This window comes from Nannospalax galili, unplaced genomic scaffold (assembly GCF_000622305.1).
Source record: "Nannospalax galili isolate Female #2095 unplaced genomic scaffold, S.galili_v1.0 scaffold574, whole genome shotgun sequence".
In the NCBI taxonomy this organism is placed as follows: Eukaryota; Metazoa; Chordata; class Mammalia; order Rodentia; family Spalacidae; genus Nannospalax; species Nannospalax galili.
Window position 1 is genome coordinate 18,526 of NW_008334516.1, and position 17,286 is coordinate 35,811.

Consider the following 17,286-nt stretch of genomic DNA (forward strand, 5'->3'; position numbering starts at 1 on the left):
CCACAGAGGCCCAAGTCAGATGAGGATCAGATGCTCTCAGGCTTTCTCCTAAGGTCTGGATCGCTCCAGGAAAGATTTTGGCTTCTGGAATTTGGGGTTGGTCTGGCCTGGGAGCCTGGTCCAGGAAAGATGCTGGTCTAGGGAAGCTGGTGGATGTGCTACTCAGAGATGCAAAGGCAGATGGGGGTGGGAAGCAGCCCCAAGGACTCCTTGGGACTGCACTGAGGAGCTGGGTTAGTCTGGATGCAAAGGATCAGGAAGAGGAAAGGTCAGCCCCAGTGTCCAGGAAAGAGGCTGGAGTGTGGTCCAGGCCCAGGGAAGCAGAGGGAGGTGAGGGAGGGGCCAGGCCAGAAGCAGTGCTCCTGGGGACCAGAGAAGGCACTGAGTTGGTCTGGATGAAGAGGATCAGGAAGCAGTAGTGGTTCCCCAGGTGTCTGGGGCCCCAAGACAAGGAATGGGACAGGACCCAAACTAGGAGGAGTTCAGGCTTGGGAGATGGGAGGGTGAATGAGGCTGTGGGAGTCAAGGTGCAGAGGGCGTGATGGACTTACCCCAGAGAGAGGCCTGTGGGTCAGAGTGGTATATTTGCTTTTATGTATGGTTCTTGTGTATGTAATGGTATGTACTTTTTTTTTTTTGGTCTTTTTGAGACAGGGTCTCCCTGTAGCTCCAGCTGCCTAGAACTCACTCTGTAGACCAGGCTGGCCTTGAACTCACAGAGGATCTGCCTGCCTCTGCCTCCAGAGTGCTGGGATCAAAGGCATGTGCCACCACGCCTTTGGTATGTACTTCTGTTATGTTCTTGAGGTGGGCTCTTGCTATGTTTCCCAGGCTGATCTTGAACTCCTTTGCTTAGGCTAAAGCAATCTTCCTGCCTCAGCTTCTAGCTGCACAGGAAGGCATGTCCACAACACCTGACTTGGTTAATTTTTCCTTGGACAGTGTGTTCTCTGTTTTCCTTGGGCTCAAATTGCACTACTTTTAGTTTTGTCACCCGTTTTCAGCACCCTTTGCTAGTTTCTCTCCTATTCCTTTAATGCTGGCGATGTCAGAGATCTGTCCTCAACTTTCTAGTCTTCTCTGTTAAATTCTTTCCAAACTCTTTGATTCATCTTGAACTTCATATGACTATAGTGAACAACTAAGAAGCCTAGAGTGCAAAATTCGAAATCCAATCCACAAGTGAAAAGCTTCCCAGGTTACAAAGCATATTGACAAGTCAGATCTGGGAACTGAGTCACAGGCAAGTGAATTTTGGGAAGCCACAACCTGCAAGAATCTTGCTTTGGATTTCCTTTGGTTCTTTCTGACTATTAGGTGTCCCACGGTCTCCTGAAGGACCTGTAAGGAACACTGCACCAGAGAACAGGAGCAAGGAGGCCCCTGTCTCTAGCACTGCTGAGCTGCCCTTTCTTTCTGCCTTCCCAGACTTCCTGAGGCTTGCTTGCATGCTGGAGTCTGATCCTGTCCTGGAGTTGTCTCTACAAAAGTATGTGATGGAAATCGTTTTGAAGCAGGTATTTAACTGAATAATTGAATTATTTTGGCTTTTGGGGTGTTAGAAATTGCTTGGACAGCAAAAAAAGATGAAATAATAAACAAAAAACAGAAGCTAGTAAATTTTACTAAATTAAAAGATGTTTTAAAACCAGGCTTAGTGGCACATGCCTTTGATCCTGGCACTCAGGAGGCAAAAGGCAGGCAAATCTCTGTAAGATTGAGGCTAGCCTAGTGTACATTATGAATTCCAGGCCAGCTGGGGTTATAGGAAGACTCCTTGTCTCAAAACAAAACAAAACAAAACAAAAATTAAGTAAAATTTAAAATAAAGATTAAAAAGATGTTCTTGTTGGCCCAAAACACAGCTCTCACCTCAAAGAGAATGAGTTTATTCTGTGACAGTGGCCCTGGAACACAGACTCAGGTTGTCCCAAATAACAAGATCCAACATGGAAGATCTATGAATTTTCATGGTCATAGAACAAAAGAAAGTCATAAATCAAGTATTTTTCAAATACATTAGTGGAATATAAGTGGGTTGCTAATAACTTGCTAGGTGCATTGTTTGGAGTGGGTGGATGTGCAGAGCACACACAGGCAAGGGTCTCAAGCTGCCAAGTGTATTTTCAGAGGGGATGGGTGTGTATAGTGCAAAGTGGAGTTTAGGTAGCTATCTCATGATTGCCTGCCTCTCTTGAACTGTGTTGCCTTGTATACCTGGGCAAACTGGAGTTGTTGCAAACGTGCAACATATGTGCAAAGCATAGCGGCTCATGCCTATAATCCTGCTACTTAGGAGGCTGTGGCAAGAAGATCATAGTAAGTTCCAGACAAGCCTGAGCTACAGAGTGGAACACAGCTTCAAAAAAAAAAGGCAAAGCATAATTATAGTGATGAGTACCTGTAATTCCAGCAGGAAAATCAGAAATTCAAGGTCATTTTTTACTTCATAGCAATTTCAGACCAGACTAAGTTAGAGGAGATCCTGACTAAAAACAAAAACAAAACCCCTAAATCAGCCAGGAGGCTAAGGCAGGACTACACAAGCAACTTATAGAGACCTTGTCTCAAAAAGTGCAAAGAGAGTGTCTAGACAGATAACTCAGTGGTTAAGAGCATTTGTTGCTCTTGTAGAGGACCTGGGTTCAGTTTCTAGCACTATCTGGCAGCTTAGAAATGTCTCTAACTGCAGTCCCCAGGGATCCATCGCTCTCTTCTGACCTCAAAGGCACTACATGCATGTGGTGCACATACAGACATACAGGCAAAAAATCTCATACACATAAAATAAAAATAAGTCTTTGGGGGGAAAGGGGGAAGGAAAGGGTTTATTTAACTTACATCTCCCAGGTCACAGTTCATCAGGGAGCCCAAGGAAGGAACGCAGGGCAGGAACCTGGAGGCAGGAGCTAAAGCACAGGCCACAAAGGAATGCTGCTTACTGGCTTGCTCCTCTGGCCCATGCTCGGTCTGCTTTCATATACAATACAGAACAACCTGCCCAGGGGTAGCACCACCCTCAATGGGCTGGGCTCTCTCACATCACTCAAAACTTAAGAAAATACCCTACAGACATGGCCACAGGCCAGTCCAATGGAGGCAGTTCCCCAGTAGCGACTCCCTCTACCCAGGTGTGTCAAGATGACAACTGAAGCTATCCAGCACAGTTGACCCCTCATCAACTTGACACACAAACACATCACTATTAAACCACAACTTTTCCATTTCTTGTCTCTAAGATATGATGTTAACAGCATCACAACATAAGACAGTAAAACCTTAAAAGTCTCACAGTCCTTAAAAATCCTAACTCTTAAAAGTTCATAGTCTGTCCAGGCATGGTGGCACACACCTTTGATCCCAGCACTCATCCCAAAAATTAAAAAATACCAAATGCATGACACCACAGTTATGTTGGGCATGGGAGGCAGAGGCAGATGGATCTCTGTGAGTTCAAGGCCAGTCTGGTCTACATAGTGAGTTCCAAGCCAGCTGGGGCTATAGAGAGACCTGTCTGAAAAAGACAAAAAAAAAAAAAAAAAAGCCATAGTCTCTTCTAAAATTCTCTTAACTGTGGGATCCTGTAAAATTCAAAACAAGTACTGTCTTATTTCAAAAGAGAATTGGGCACACCTAAATAAAACCTAAGTCCAGCAAAGTAGCTCAAGGTTGAACATCTGGGATTCCCTCACAATCTTCTGGGCTCCAAAGGATTTTGGCAGTTCTACTTCTCTGACTCTGCTGTCTACAGCACACACAACTCGTTTTGCAAACCCAGACCAGCTCTATTCCACACCTAATGCTGCCCTCAGTGGTCATCCCATGGTCCTGGCATCTCTAAGAAGCTGGGGTCCCTACTGAAACTGAGATTGTACTTTCACCAATGTCCTCTTCTGACCTCTCAGGGTACAGAGTCTCAGATTCTCTCCATGACCCCTTCAATCCTTGGGTCTTCACTGGGACTGAGGCTGCCCTTTCATCAATTACCTTTCCTGGCCTCTCAGGATAACAAGCCTCAGCTGCTCTCTTGTGACCCCTTCACACTTTCAACACCAGAACCATGCATGAGACCCTTACACATCAAGTCCTGCTTCCATCTTGAGATGAATGCTTGGGCCTCCTCTAGATCATAGCTTTTATGTGCTGACACTGAGGGAATACTTCACAGAAGATTTTGCCACAGTGATGCTGGTCTCTTGTTACTTACAGCTGATTTTTCGGTCCCAGCTAAACACCATCAATTGCCCCAGTAAAACAAAAGTTTCACTTCAGTGGTTCTGGTCTCTTCTTAATCACAGCTGATTCTTTAGTCCCAGCTGACCAAAACTCACAGATTCTCAAGATATCACACAAACAGCCCTGATAGTCTCCATTTCCCTTTGAAGTGTCACAAGTCAGGCCTCCATTGTCCACAGCTCTTTCAGCCTAACTGTTCCAAGTTCCACAGCAACAAACTCTGTGCAGTCAATGACTTTTCCAGCCCAAAGTTCCAAAAGCTTTCACAATTCTCCCCAATACCAAGGTCAGGTCTGTCATAGCAATACCCCACAATCCTGGTACCAATTTTTCTTAGTTACTTTTTTGTTGCTGTGATAAAATACCATGACCAAGGAAACATAAAAGGAAGATTTTATTTAACTTACATTTCCAAATGGGCAAGAGTTCATGATGGGGCAGCATAGTGACAGAGGTGGCTGGAGCAGGAGCAGAAGCTAAGTTCTCAAATCTTCAAGAAGACAAAGGAAGCAGAGAGTGACTGGAGATCCAGCAAGGCTTCAGAATTCTCCAAGCCCACCTCCAATGATGTACTTCCTCCAGCATGGCCACACCTTCTAAGACCTTCCAAAACAGTACCACCAACTGGGGACAAAATGTCCAAATACTTGTAGCATATGGGGAACATTCCCATTCAAACCACCACATTATTGTACCAGTTTAGTTTCTGTTGCTGTGATAGAAACACCATGACCAAGGGAACTTCTGAAAGGAAGAGTTTATTTAGCTTACTGTTCCAAAGGGGCAAGAGTCCATCATGGCAGGGAGGCATGGCGGCAGAAGTGGCTAGAATAGGAGCAGAAGCTAAGCTCTCACATCTTCAAGCAGGCACAGGAAGCTAAATAAATCTTTTTTAAAAAGTGAACTGAGGGGACTGGAGAGATGGCTCAGCAGTTAAGGGTACTTACTGCTTTTCCAGAGGACCAGGGTCCAGTTCCTAGCAGCCATATGACAGCCAACAACGATCCAAAACTCCAGTCCCAAGGGATCTGATACCCTCTTCTGACCTCCTCGGGAACTGCATGTGCAAGATACACTTACATACATGCAGGCAAAATACTCAAACACATATTTTTAAAAAATACTATATTTATTTTATATGTATGAGTGTATTGCCTGCATGTGTATAAGTACACCCATGTCGTGCAACGCTGTGGAGGTCAGAAGAGGGCTTTGGATTCCCCTGGAACTGGAGTTAAGGATGGTTTGTAGCTGCCATGTGGTTGCTGGGAATCAAACTTGGGTCCTCTACAAGAGCAGTCAGTGCTCTTAACCACTGAGCCATCTCTCTAGCCCCACATATTTTTTTTTAAGTGAGCCAGGATAATTTTTTGGTAAATTATTTGTAAATGTATTTGAAAAATAAAAAAAATTCATTGCACTGGTTGGTTAGAAATCACGTTTTTTTTAATGAAAAGAATGAAATTAAATGAACCCAATCCCAGTGCTAGCCTAGGCAGTTAAGAAGCATGGCCTCTTTATTCCCTGTACCAATTCCCTGTTTGTTCTACAAGATGTTTTTCACATTGTCAGTGGAGAATCTGATGTTTATCCACTAACAATGACTTTCCTTCACTGGTTTACAAAGCACTTGATTGAACAAAATTCGAGGTTAATGGTTGCCAGGGCTAATTTGGGATTACTCTTCTTTTTCTTCCTATGCCTGTCATAAGATAGGTGTGGAGAGAAGAGGGAACCCAAATAAAACAATAAAAAATATATACCCCAAAGAGGCATGTGTTAGACAGAATGTTGGAATGAGGGTCTTAATTTGCTTTCCCCCCCATCATATAACCTTGGAAAAATTGTGTTTCTTCTCCATGCCTCTATTATCTGATCTGTAAAATGGGAGTACTGATGTTGATTTTTAAATTATTTGTTTAGTTATTTAATGTGTTTGAGTGTATTGCCTGCATGTATGTAGTGTACCTATGATGTGCAGTGCCCTCGGAGGTCAGAAGAGGGTGTCAGACCCCCTGGAACTGGCATTTGGGACAGTTGTTAGTTGTCATGTGAGTGCTGGGAACCAAGCCCTGGGTCTTCTGCAAGAGCAGCCAGTGTTTTTAACTGCTGAGGCATCACTCCAGGCTTGACTTTAAAATTTTCTATCTGAAAATAGTGGGATAGAATATAAAAATATACCAGAAGCCACAAGGCTATGAAAGTACATAGCATACTATTCTTCTACCTATGTTGTAAAAATAAGAGATTAAAAGGAAATAGTTCTTATCACAGGACACATTAGCATGAGGGAGCTGTTGCTGGGTGACGGAGGAGTTGCTGACTAAAGATTGACATAGGAAGAGGGGTGTGTGTGTATGTGTGTCTGTGTCTATATGTGTGTCTGTATTTGTCTATGTGTCTATATGTGTCTTTCTGTCTCTCTCTGTGTCTATGTGTATATATGTCTCTTTGTATCTCTCTCTCTCTCTCTCTCTCTCTCTCTCTCTGTGTGTGTGTGTGTGTGTGTGTGTGTGTGTGTGTGTGGCTGGGGAATCAGTGGAACAGATTTGGACAATGTGCTCCATTTCTATCTGTTCATTTTCAGGCATGCTGGCTCTATGGGATTGTACCTCACACATCATGATAGCTTCATTTGCCCTGGAGTCTCAAAAGGCTTTCTTCCCAGTTACAACTTTGGGTATGGGGGTAGGGTGGTACTGGAAGGACCCATTGCCTAAGACACACTACAGAAAGCTGCCCTCTGTCTTGCAGGTTTACGAGAAGCACCTTTCAGGTTATTTATCTGAGCTTCGACCAGTGACTATTGTGTTTGTGAACTTGATGTTTGAAGAACAAGACAAAGCAGAAGTCATAGGTTCAGCAATCCAAGATGCCTGTGTGCACATCATTTCTGTCCTTAAGGTCTTCCAAGGCCAGATTAATAAGGTCTTCATGTTTGATAAGGTAAATGTGAACTAAAGGGAAACCTGCCAGTAGTGTGAGGCTAGCTCTCCTGGGGACATCTGTGATGTAGAGGGAATAGACAATTGGACAGTTAACCTAGAAATTCCAGTCCTCATAAAGTTTATATATGGCAATGTGCCAGGCATTGTTCTTGATATTTTACCTAGATTAATTCCTTTAAGCCTTATGACTAACTTTTTAAAAATCTTTTTTGATTTTTATTTTATGTGTATGAGTGTTTTGTCTGCATGACGTAATGCACCACATGGGTCCAATGCCCATAGAGGCCAAAAGAGGGCATTGGATCCCCTAGAACTGGAGTTAGAGTTGTTAGCTGCCATGTGAGTGCTGGGAACCTAACCCAGGTCCTCTGCAAGAGCAATTAGTGCTCTTAACACTTGACATCTGTCTAGCCCCTCTTTAAAATTGAAAAAAAAATTTTGATTTATTTATTTTTATTTTATGTGTATGAGTGTATTGTCTGCATGTGCACCTGTGTGGTGCAGTGCCTGAGAAAGACAGAAGAGGGCATCAGATCCCCTGGAACTGGAGTTATACATGGTTGTTCGCCACCATGTGGGTGCTGGGATTCAAACCCTGGTCTTCTGCAAGAGCAGTTAGTGCTCTTAACAGCTGAGCCATCTCTCCAGCCCCTCTTTAAAAAAATTTGTAAAATTCATTTTTCAATTTATCACGTATGTGTACATGTGTTCCATACATGCACATGTGTGCCATGACATGGAGATCAGATGACAACTTGTGGAAGACTGTTCTTTCCACCATCTGAATTCCCCTATACCTTTACTTGCTGAGTCATCCATATATATATATATGCACACACAGAGGGTCTCATTCCATATCCCTGACTGACCTGGAACTCGCTATGTAGAAATGGCTGTCCTCAGATTCACAGAGATCCCCTGAGTGCTTGGATTAAAGACATGTGCCACCATGGCCAGCAAAGTCTCTGAGCCATCTTTCCTGACCCCAACTTATGACTACTCTAAGCAGCAGCTATCCTCGTGCCTCTAATGGCATTTGGTGGATAAGACTGTTGAGACAAGATCAGATTTAGTTTTATTCATGATCATCAGTAGTAGTAAGCAGGAGACTTGGGATTCAGACCCAGGTGGTCTGCCTTCCTACTCTGTGCTCACAATGCATGTCTACCTCTCACTGTGTCTACCCTATAATAAATGTCCTCAGATGTCCCAGGCATCTATTATGTCTCACACCCAAAGGCTTATTCCCCCCTGTCATACCAATACTCCCTGTTCCACTGTCATGCTCATCCTTAGTGGGGAGGAGATGGTTCATCTCCAAGTCCTAAGACTTCTTAATCTTTTCTTATCAGTTCAAAGAAATCTCTGGCAAGCAAATGATGGTAGAAGTGTTAGAATTGATTCCCTGTTATCAGGTGTGTTGTTTCTCAAGAGCAGAGCACCTACCCAGGCATGGTGGTGCATGCCTGTCATCCTAGCACATGGGAGGCTGAGGCAGGAAGACTACAAGTTCCAGGCCAAAATGGACTACTAAAGAGACCTTGTCTCAAAGGCAACAACAAAAACAAACTAAGCAATGAAAACTAAGCCAAGTACTTACTTATGAATGCCACTTCCATTCACACACCTGTTCAGTAAGCATCTGTTGGGCATTTCATTACAGGATGACAGCTAACACAGAGAAACGAGTAACTCACACTCACTGCCACACAGCTATGCAGAAAGCATGCGTTCTAGTTGCTATGACAGCTCCAAGGGAGTGACTATTTTCAGCCCATAGTCCCCAGTACCTTCTTCAGTATTCATTCATGAAGTCATAAAAAGCAAAGAATTAATAAAATAGTCTTATTTTACTCATCATTATTCAACTTGTGAGAAGGGGGTATTGTACTATTTTAATCAGGTGCTATAGAAGGATCCAGGGCCCTGCATGTATTAGGCAAGTGCTCTATCACTGCACTAGATACGCTAGTCCAAAGAATACTTTTCAGTGTCTTGCAGACATGGATCCAACAAATTTGTGTCTTTTAGTAAATCAGCATATTTCTTTGAGCATTGGTCCCACACCCTCCAGTGCTGGGGATGGAACCCAGGGCCTCATACACATTAAGTTCGACCTCTTGAGCTACACTGCCAACTCCATCTTATTCCTCTGAATGGTGAAAGGATTTATCCCAAACAAATATTAAAGGTTTTAATTAATATGTGTGAAGCACTGGATGCCATGTCCATGTCACAGTCAACACTTGACAGAGGAGAGGTGCTATTTATTGCTGTCAGAGTTGATGCTCACCTTGCTGAGCCAGGGGGCAAATTTCTAGGCAGTGCAGAAGAACTAATCTCCCCAAAGGGACTGCCTTCTAGTAGTCCCCCTCTCCTTATACTGGGGATTGAACCTAGGGAGCAAGCCAAGAATGTATTCAACCACTGAACTACACTTGCAGCTGAGAACCCAATTTCTGATTCCAGAGCTGGCTCCTTTTTCACTGCTCTCTACTGCCTCTTCGACTTCAACAACTCACCTTGAAGTCTAAGGCCTTGGCCACAGGAGAGAGCAGACAGGCATGCACATAAACAGCTTAGCACAAGTCACTACCTCTCAAGAAAAGGCAAGCTCTTCTTGAAGGCTGGAGCCCCATTACTGCGGATGCACTAGAAGTTACATCATTTTCTAAACATAAAATAGATGTGATAGTGAGTTAGCAGTTAAAATCATTGAGTGCTCTAGCAGAGGATTCAGATTTGGTTCCTAGCACCCACATGTGGACTAACAACCATCCATAAGTCCAGTTCTAGGGGATCTGATGCCTCTTCTTGCCTCTGAAGATGTTACATAACATGGGTATACTTACATCCATGCAGGTCAAACACTCATATACATAAAAAGAAAAATAAAATAGCAACAACAAAAATAGATATGAAAACAACCAGAATGGAACCTGGTTCAAGTGCAAATCATTGTGACCCTTGCTTGGGCCTGCTGGCTGGTCCGCGTTGATGCTGTGTCTACCAGCTGTGTTTTCTGACTCTCCCACTTACAGGGTTGCTCCTTCCTCTGTGTCTTTGGTTTCCCTGGACAAAAAGCACCTGATGAGATGGCACGTGCTTTGAAAAGTGCTGTGGATATATTTGACTTCTGCTCTCAGGTCCACAAAATCCAGTGAGTGTCAACCCTGATTCCACCCAGTGGTCCCTGGCCCTCTTAAAGGAACAGAGGGTAGGGGTGTAGAAAACTGGAAAGAAGGAGAATAATTAAGAGCTTAGTTCAGTGCCTCAAACTTTCCCTCCTTCACATCTCTAGGCCATGTATAATTGCTCTAAGCTGAGTATAAAGCATAGAATTGTTTATTGAAATACCTTCCCTTTGCCTTCCTGTCCTATTTTCTTGCTCTTACTATTTTTTCTGTGTTCACCATTTTTTTATGCTCACTATCTTTCTCTCCTCTATTCATTCTCTCTCTCTCTCTCCCTACCTCCCCCCAGTACTGTCTCCATTGGCATTGCCAGCGGGATCGTCTTCTGTGGGATCGTTGGACACACTGTGAGACATGAGTACACAGGTGCGTGGGGCTGTTTCTACAAACACAGTTTATGATGCCAGGCTTTGTGGGTGAGATGTTTATCATCTTCTGGATGGAGCAGAGCTTTGTTGCTTTGCCCATTGGCAGTGCCATGCATGTAGAGTGTGTGTTTCTGGTGCCGTGAGTATAGAAAGGACAAAATCACTGGAGGTATTTTTAGGATTCTCAGCCAGAAGGCCTGTCCCCAGAGGTCCCAACAGGCCAGCTCTGGTCACTCCCTGAGATGATGTAATCAGCAGAGAGATGAGGGGTGGTGAAGTAAGAAAGGGGTTTACTTAGTATAGCCACACCCAGAAGGAACAGGGGATCTGGTTTCCCAAGCCCTGTCTTCTAGGTATCGATAATAGATCTAGTATTACACAGAGGAAGAACAAGGGGTAGAGGAATGAAATACATGGAGCCAGTTAGTACCGACCAAACTGTAGTCTGGCTCATCATGTGTCTGCCAGCAGAGCCCTTCTGGCATCAGGGAAATGGATACTGGTTGGTTCCTGCCCTGAGATGATTGTCTGCAGGCCTCAGCATTCCTGGCATTTGAGATAAACTGGGGAGGAGAAATGACTCAGAGAGAGCACACACATTAGAAAGGGAAAGTGGAGTTTGTTATGACAGTGATTGGTGTGCTAATAAGAATTTTCATTGCTGTAACAAAATACCTGAAGGGAGGGATTGTGGTTTGGATGTAAGGTGTCCCCTATAGGCTCATGTGATTGAAGACGTAGTCTTCAGCTAGTGACACTGTTTTGGGAGGTTGTGCAACCTTAGAAATGGATTTCTGGGGGTTCAAGGCCAGCCTGGGCAACAGAGTGATACCCTGTCTCAAAACAAACCAAAACCAAATTACCAAATGAAGGGGTCATTCAGCATACATACACAATCTTTTCTTTATTTTATTTATTTTTTTGATGTGTATGAGTGTATTTCCTGCATGTATGTAAGTGCGCCTGTGTTGTGCAATGCCTGTGGGGGTCAGAAGAGAGCGTCAGATCCCCTGGAACTGTAGTTACCAATGGTTGTTAGCCACAATGTAGGTGCTGGGAGTTGAAACTGGGTCCTCTGCAAGAGCACCTAGTGCCCTTAACCACTGAGTCATCTCTCTAGCACTACCCCCCGATAGTCTTGTGCCTCATTTAGGGTCACTTCCTCTAGACCAATCCTATGCTTGTCCACTTCATTGAAGAGGACCAGCAACATCTTACCCAAGAGCCCTCAGGCTTGTGGCCATCCCTCTTACAAACCCCTCTCTCTATTTGAGGCCTTTCCATCTCTGACTATCATCATGGTGAGACAGACTATCTCCCAGGTGAGGCAGAAACTTTGCTAATGGCTAACTGAATTAATTGAAGATTGTTTAAAATAGTCACTGGCTGACTATGTAGTAAAAGGCTGAACTCATGTACCATTCATGAGAGGCAGAAGAAATAAAGGACAAGGTGCCGTTTGAAGAGTATCCTCTGGTTACCTGGAATTAAACAGCTCTTGTTTTTCTACTCTGACTTTCTCCTCCCCATTGCAGTCATTGGTCAGAAGGTCAACATAGCTGCCAGGATGATGATGTACTACCCAGGCATCATAACCTGTGACTCTGTCACCTATGATGGCAGCAACCTACCAGCCTACTTTTTTAAACAGCTTCCAAAGAAAGTTATGAAAGGTGTTGCAGATTCCGGACCAGTCTATCAGTGTTTGGGCCTTAATGAGAAAGTGTGAGTATGGGCATTGGTTTTTCTGTGTTTTCTAGTAACGGGGAGAATTTTGATAGTAAAGTGTTTGGTTCCCCCATTTGAGATTCAAAGCTGTTTCATGAAACTGAAATCTATGCCTTCCCAGATGCAGGTCCAGACTTGAGACTTCCCTTATCTTTCCCGCATCCTACTAGTATTACAGCATGATGGAATGCTGCATTCTTCCTCTAGGCCTGAGGGGCTGAGGGAATTCTTCAGATGTTGTGTCTGCAGAACAGACAGTCCCCTCATGTCAGTGTTTGCCAGATGGACCTGGTCATCTTTCAGTACCTACTGATGATGATAACTGTGTACCCAGAGTTGAGGGGGTTAAAAGAGGATTACAAATTCTTCCTTTTATAAGTCTTTAGAAAAATCACATTTTCTAAAAGCCCAGCTTCAATGTGTGGATGACACTTTGACTTAAAATTGTTCAACAGCTTCTAATTACATTCTTTATGTTAAGATTCAAATTCTTTGTAATAACATACGAGAGAGCCCTTCCACCTTCTCTTTCTCCTGCACTCCCTCATCTGGAGTGTCTACTGAACTGTCCCCAACAGCGCTCTTCCCAGTTCATTTTTAAAATCTAGTTCAAGATTTTTTTACTCTGTGAAGGTGGCTTCGGCACTCCCCAACCTCTATTAGACACAACACAGGCTGTTCATTGCACATCACAGATTTTTTTATTTATTGGTTTTAGAGATGGAGCCCAGGGCCTCGCCCATGCTAAGCACATGGTAAGCACCCATGCTAAGCACATGCTCTACCTCTGAGTTGCACCCCAGCCCCTATATCACAATTACTGACTTGATAGGCTTTTTACTTGCTACATTGGGAGCTCAGTGAAAATTGGTGCTGATTACCTTTTGTTCACTCTTATATCCCTGGTGTTTGGCACACAGTAAGCCTGCAATAATGATGAATGAATGAATTGTGCATGAATGAACAACATGGGAAATTGAAAACTGTTACTCTGTGAACAAACTGGAGTCTAGGTCTTTAAAAAAAATTTTTTTTATTATTTTTATTTTATATGTATGAGTTTATTGCCTGTATGTATGTAAGTGCACCTGTGATGTGCAGTGCCCTCACAGGTCAGAAGAGGGTGTCAGATTCCCTGGAACTGGAGTTAAGGATGGTTCATAGCTGCCATGTGGGTGCTGGGAATCAAACCCAGGTCCTCTGCAAGATCAGTCAGTGCTCTTAACTGCTGAGCCACCTCTCCAGCCCCTAGAGTCTAGGTCTTAAAGAATCAGTTAACAAACCAAGGCTGAAGTTCATTCAGGGAGCCCTTACTGTTCACTTTTGTATTTCTGGGGCTCAGCACTCTGCTTGGCCCAAGTGGGTCATCATAAAATGCTGATGGACTAAATGAATGGATAAGGATCATTTTTAAGTGATCCCTTATTAAATATTCATTTTATCTCAAAATGTACAATTTATTCTTATGGCTGACTGTTTGAAATAAAAATCATTATCTCCATTTTATAAATTTAAATGCTATAGCTGGGTATGGTGGCATACACCTTTAATCCCAGCACTCAGGAGGCAGAGGCAGGCAGAGCTCTGTGAGTTCAAGGCCAGCCTGGTCTACAAAGCAAGTTCCAGGCCAGCTGGGGGCTACAGGGAAACCCTGTCTCAAAAAGACCAAAAAAAGGAAAAAAAAAATTAAATGCTATAAAATGACTCATCTGTGGTCATCTCTCTCTCTAGTTAAACACAGGAGCCAAGATTTAAAGTGCCACAGTAACACAGCATTACAGGCAACCACAAATAGTGGTATAAAACAAGAAACATTTGTTTTATGGTGTTGGGGATCAAACCCAGGGCCTTGTTCATGATAAGTATTCTACCACTGAGCTACATTTTTCCCCATGAATATAAGGGTGACATTGACCTTGGCTCAGTTGGATCTTACCTTGCTTATTCACATGCCTAGGCTTCAGCAGGTTATTGGCTGATCCAAGATCACCACAGCTGAGATAACTAAGGTAATCTGACCTATACAACTGGAACAGTTTGGCTCCATGTGTCACATCCTCTGCCAGGGAAGTTATCATGGTTAATAGCAGAAGAAGAGAGCTGGTCCAATACACAAGCATTTTTCAAACCTCTTTCTGTGTCTCATGATTTCTGACATCTGATTGGACAACACATTTACCAGGATGAACCCAGAACAGGAAGATACTTCCAAGTTAGACGGCAAAGGGCATAGGTATGGGTGAAGAAGTGGGTCAGTGTGTATAGACAACTAGCACACAAGCCTGCACTCTTCATGATTTTTCTGTGCCACTTCTGCAGGAAGAGTATAGAGCTATGCAAGCCGATGTGAACAGGGCGTGGTTCCTGCCCTGAACATGTAAAACATATACAAATTTAGTTGTACAAGAGCAACTTTGATATGTGCTACAGAAGAGATGCAGCAAAGCAACATGGCAGTATAGGGAAGGAAGCAGTCCAAACTAAAATCCACATAAAAGACACGCACACCCTGGCCTGTTCTTGGACACTGTCACCACTAGCTGTGGGATGTTGAAGTTAAACTCTCTGTACCTCTATTTTCTTACTTATAAAGTGGACATAGCAGTAGTGGGTTTTTTTTTTCCTATTTTACTTTGTTTTGTGTGTTTTCTTTTTTAAGCATGGGGAGTTGAACCTAGGGCCTCCTGTGTGCTAGGCAAGCTCTCTGTCCACCTGGCTACAGCCCCGACACAAAAGCAGTACTTCTTAATAGTCTTTATTTTGGCCAGAATTAAAGGCAATGGCATCTGTAAAGCACTTGAAACTTGCTAGACACATAGCATGTGCTCAGCAGAGGCGAGCTATTTTTGTTTGAGTAGTTCATGGAATGTCTCCAGGATGTGAGACTGTACCACATCCAAGATTGCTGGGTATCCATTCTCCCCAGAAAGGGTTCTTGTCTACCACGTGAGGTTCAGCAGGCATTTATGGAACAATATGCCAGGTGCTGTACTATCTGCTGGTACTGCAGTTGTTTGGACTCTGTTACAAGTTAGACCTTCCCCTCTTCCCCCTCTTGGCATTTGCAGCCCTTGAGACAGGGAATAAAGACTTGTTAGAGACTGGAAAAGAGGCTTTAGAACTAGTCACTCTTGCTTTAGTATTTCCATTTTGAATCTAACTTCTTTTTTTCTTCTCTTTAGCATGTTTGGCATGACATACATCAGCTGCAACAGACATGAGGGTTACCCTTTGCTGGGTAGGTAGTGAGCCTTGATTTGAAACATTCTCTCTCTCTCTCTCTCTCTCTCTCTCTCTCTCTCTCTCTCTCTCTCTGTCTCTCAGTGCAAGAGATGGAACTTGACTGCATGCATATTACACAAGCTCTCTATTCCTGGAACTTCTTTATTGAACTAGACATATAGAAAAGTGCACCAATGATAAGTGTGAATCTTCGTGAATTACAACAAAATGAAAATATAATCATCATTCAGGTCAAGAAATGGGAAAATAGGGCAGGGGAAATGGCTTAGTTGGTAAAGTGCCTACCATGCAAGATGAGGACTGAGTTCAGATCCCTAGAATTCATATAAAAAGTTGGGCATGGTTGCACACTTCTGTAACATTACTGCCTGTGGGGTAAGACAGGTGATCCCTGGAGCTCAGTATCCAGCCAGGCAGGCAAATTGGTGAGCCTGGGTTTGGTAAGAGGTCCTGTCTCAAGAGATAAGGTAGAGAGCAATAGTAAAAGATACCCAGTGTCATCCTCTGGCCTCTGTGGGCATATGAACATCTGTATACACATACACTACATGTGCACTGGTAAATACACATACAAAAGAAAGAGAAGGCAATTTTTTAGGAATCGTCACATGTTTGTTGCTGCTTCCTTTCCCCAGACTTCTTATACTCTACATTACTTATACTTGTTTAAAAATTTATCTACCTTAAGAGTAAAAATAAATTGGTTTATCTGGGCCAACTATATGGCCTTAAACACCCAAAAGAAAAGTATAACCAAAGATTAAAGAGGCCAATATAATTTTTTAAGAGTCCGTATGTATAGCTAAAGGCTACATAACAAGCAACAATGTCAGATAGGAGATACCTTCTTTTGAGTTGTTGGCCAGGGTGGCCAAAGGGACTGCCAGATACTAACCCAGCATAGAACTAGGAAAATGAACAGCAGACCCCAATCTTATCTAAAGGAATATTAACAACTGATTGCTGCTAGATGAGGAACAGCTGACCTTTTTGAAACAAAGACTTCTAGATAGGCTGACTAGATTCACCAGAAGGGCAAGTAGTGGGGAATGGCTGGGGGTGCCGACAACACAGCAGACAGTAGCAGGGATATCAGAGTATAAGGGCTGTAGTGGGGGGAGGGAGGCTATGGGAGGTGATATCTGGGAAGTGGATGTATAGTTGAATAAGATGGTTTGGGATGTTCTGTGTGATATACACACAAAAAAAATCAACAAATTTTTAAAAATGTATTATATTTGAGAAGGAAGCATGGAAATTTATGTCATGTTAATTAGTAGAGGTGATAAACATTACCATTGAAATCTACCCGATGACTTTATAAACATACACAGGCTCCAACGATCCAAGTACAACCGATTATGACTAGTAATAATCAGACACATACAGATTAGAGATGCATGTGCCAACATCTCAGTGTTGGTAGCAAAAATAATGAGTCTTTCTGCAAGGCACAATATATTCTAAATGAAATGGAGATCTTTTTTTAAAGGTTAAAAACTCATTCAATCTTATGTCTTACAGGGTTTATACTGCGTTCAATATTGTATAACTGTATTAATTCAACAG

At 43.2% G+C, this 17,286-nt stretch overlaps 1 protein-coding gene across 1 annotated transcript in view; it reads left to right on the top strand.

Moving 5' to 3' along the window:
* Adcy10 (adenylate cyclase 10) overlaps nt 1-17,286 on the top strand; it is a 92,546-nt gene that overhangs the window by 12,325 nt on the left and 62,935 nt on the right. The window contains exons 4-9 of the mRNA XM_029561748.1: nt 1,429-1,517; nt 6,991-7,182; nt 10,226-10,344; nt 10,668-10,744; nt 12,282-12,471; nt 15,657-15,712. Of these exons, the coding sequence (XP_029417608.1) occupies nt 1,429-1,517; nt 6,991-7,182; nt 10,226-10,344; nt 10,668-10,744; nt 12,282-12,471; nt 15,657-15,712 (723 nt within the window). The remainder of the gene's footprint in view (nt 1-1,428; nt 1,518-6,990; nt 7,183-10,225; nt 10,345-10,667; nt 10,745-12,281; nt 12,472-15,656; nt 15,713-17,286) is intronic.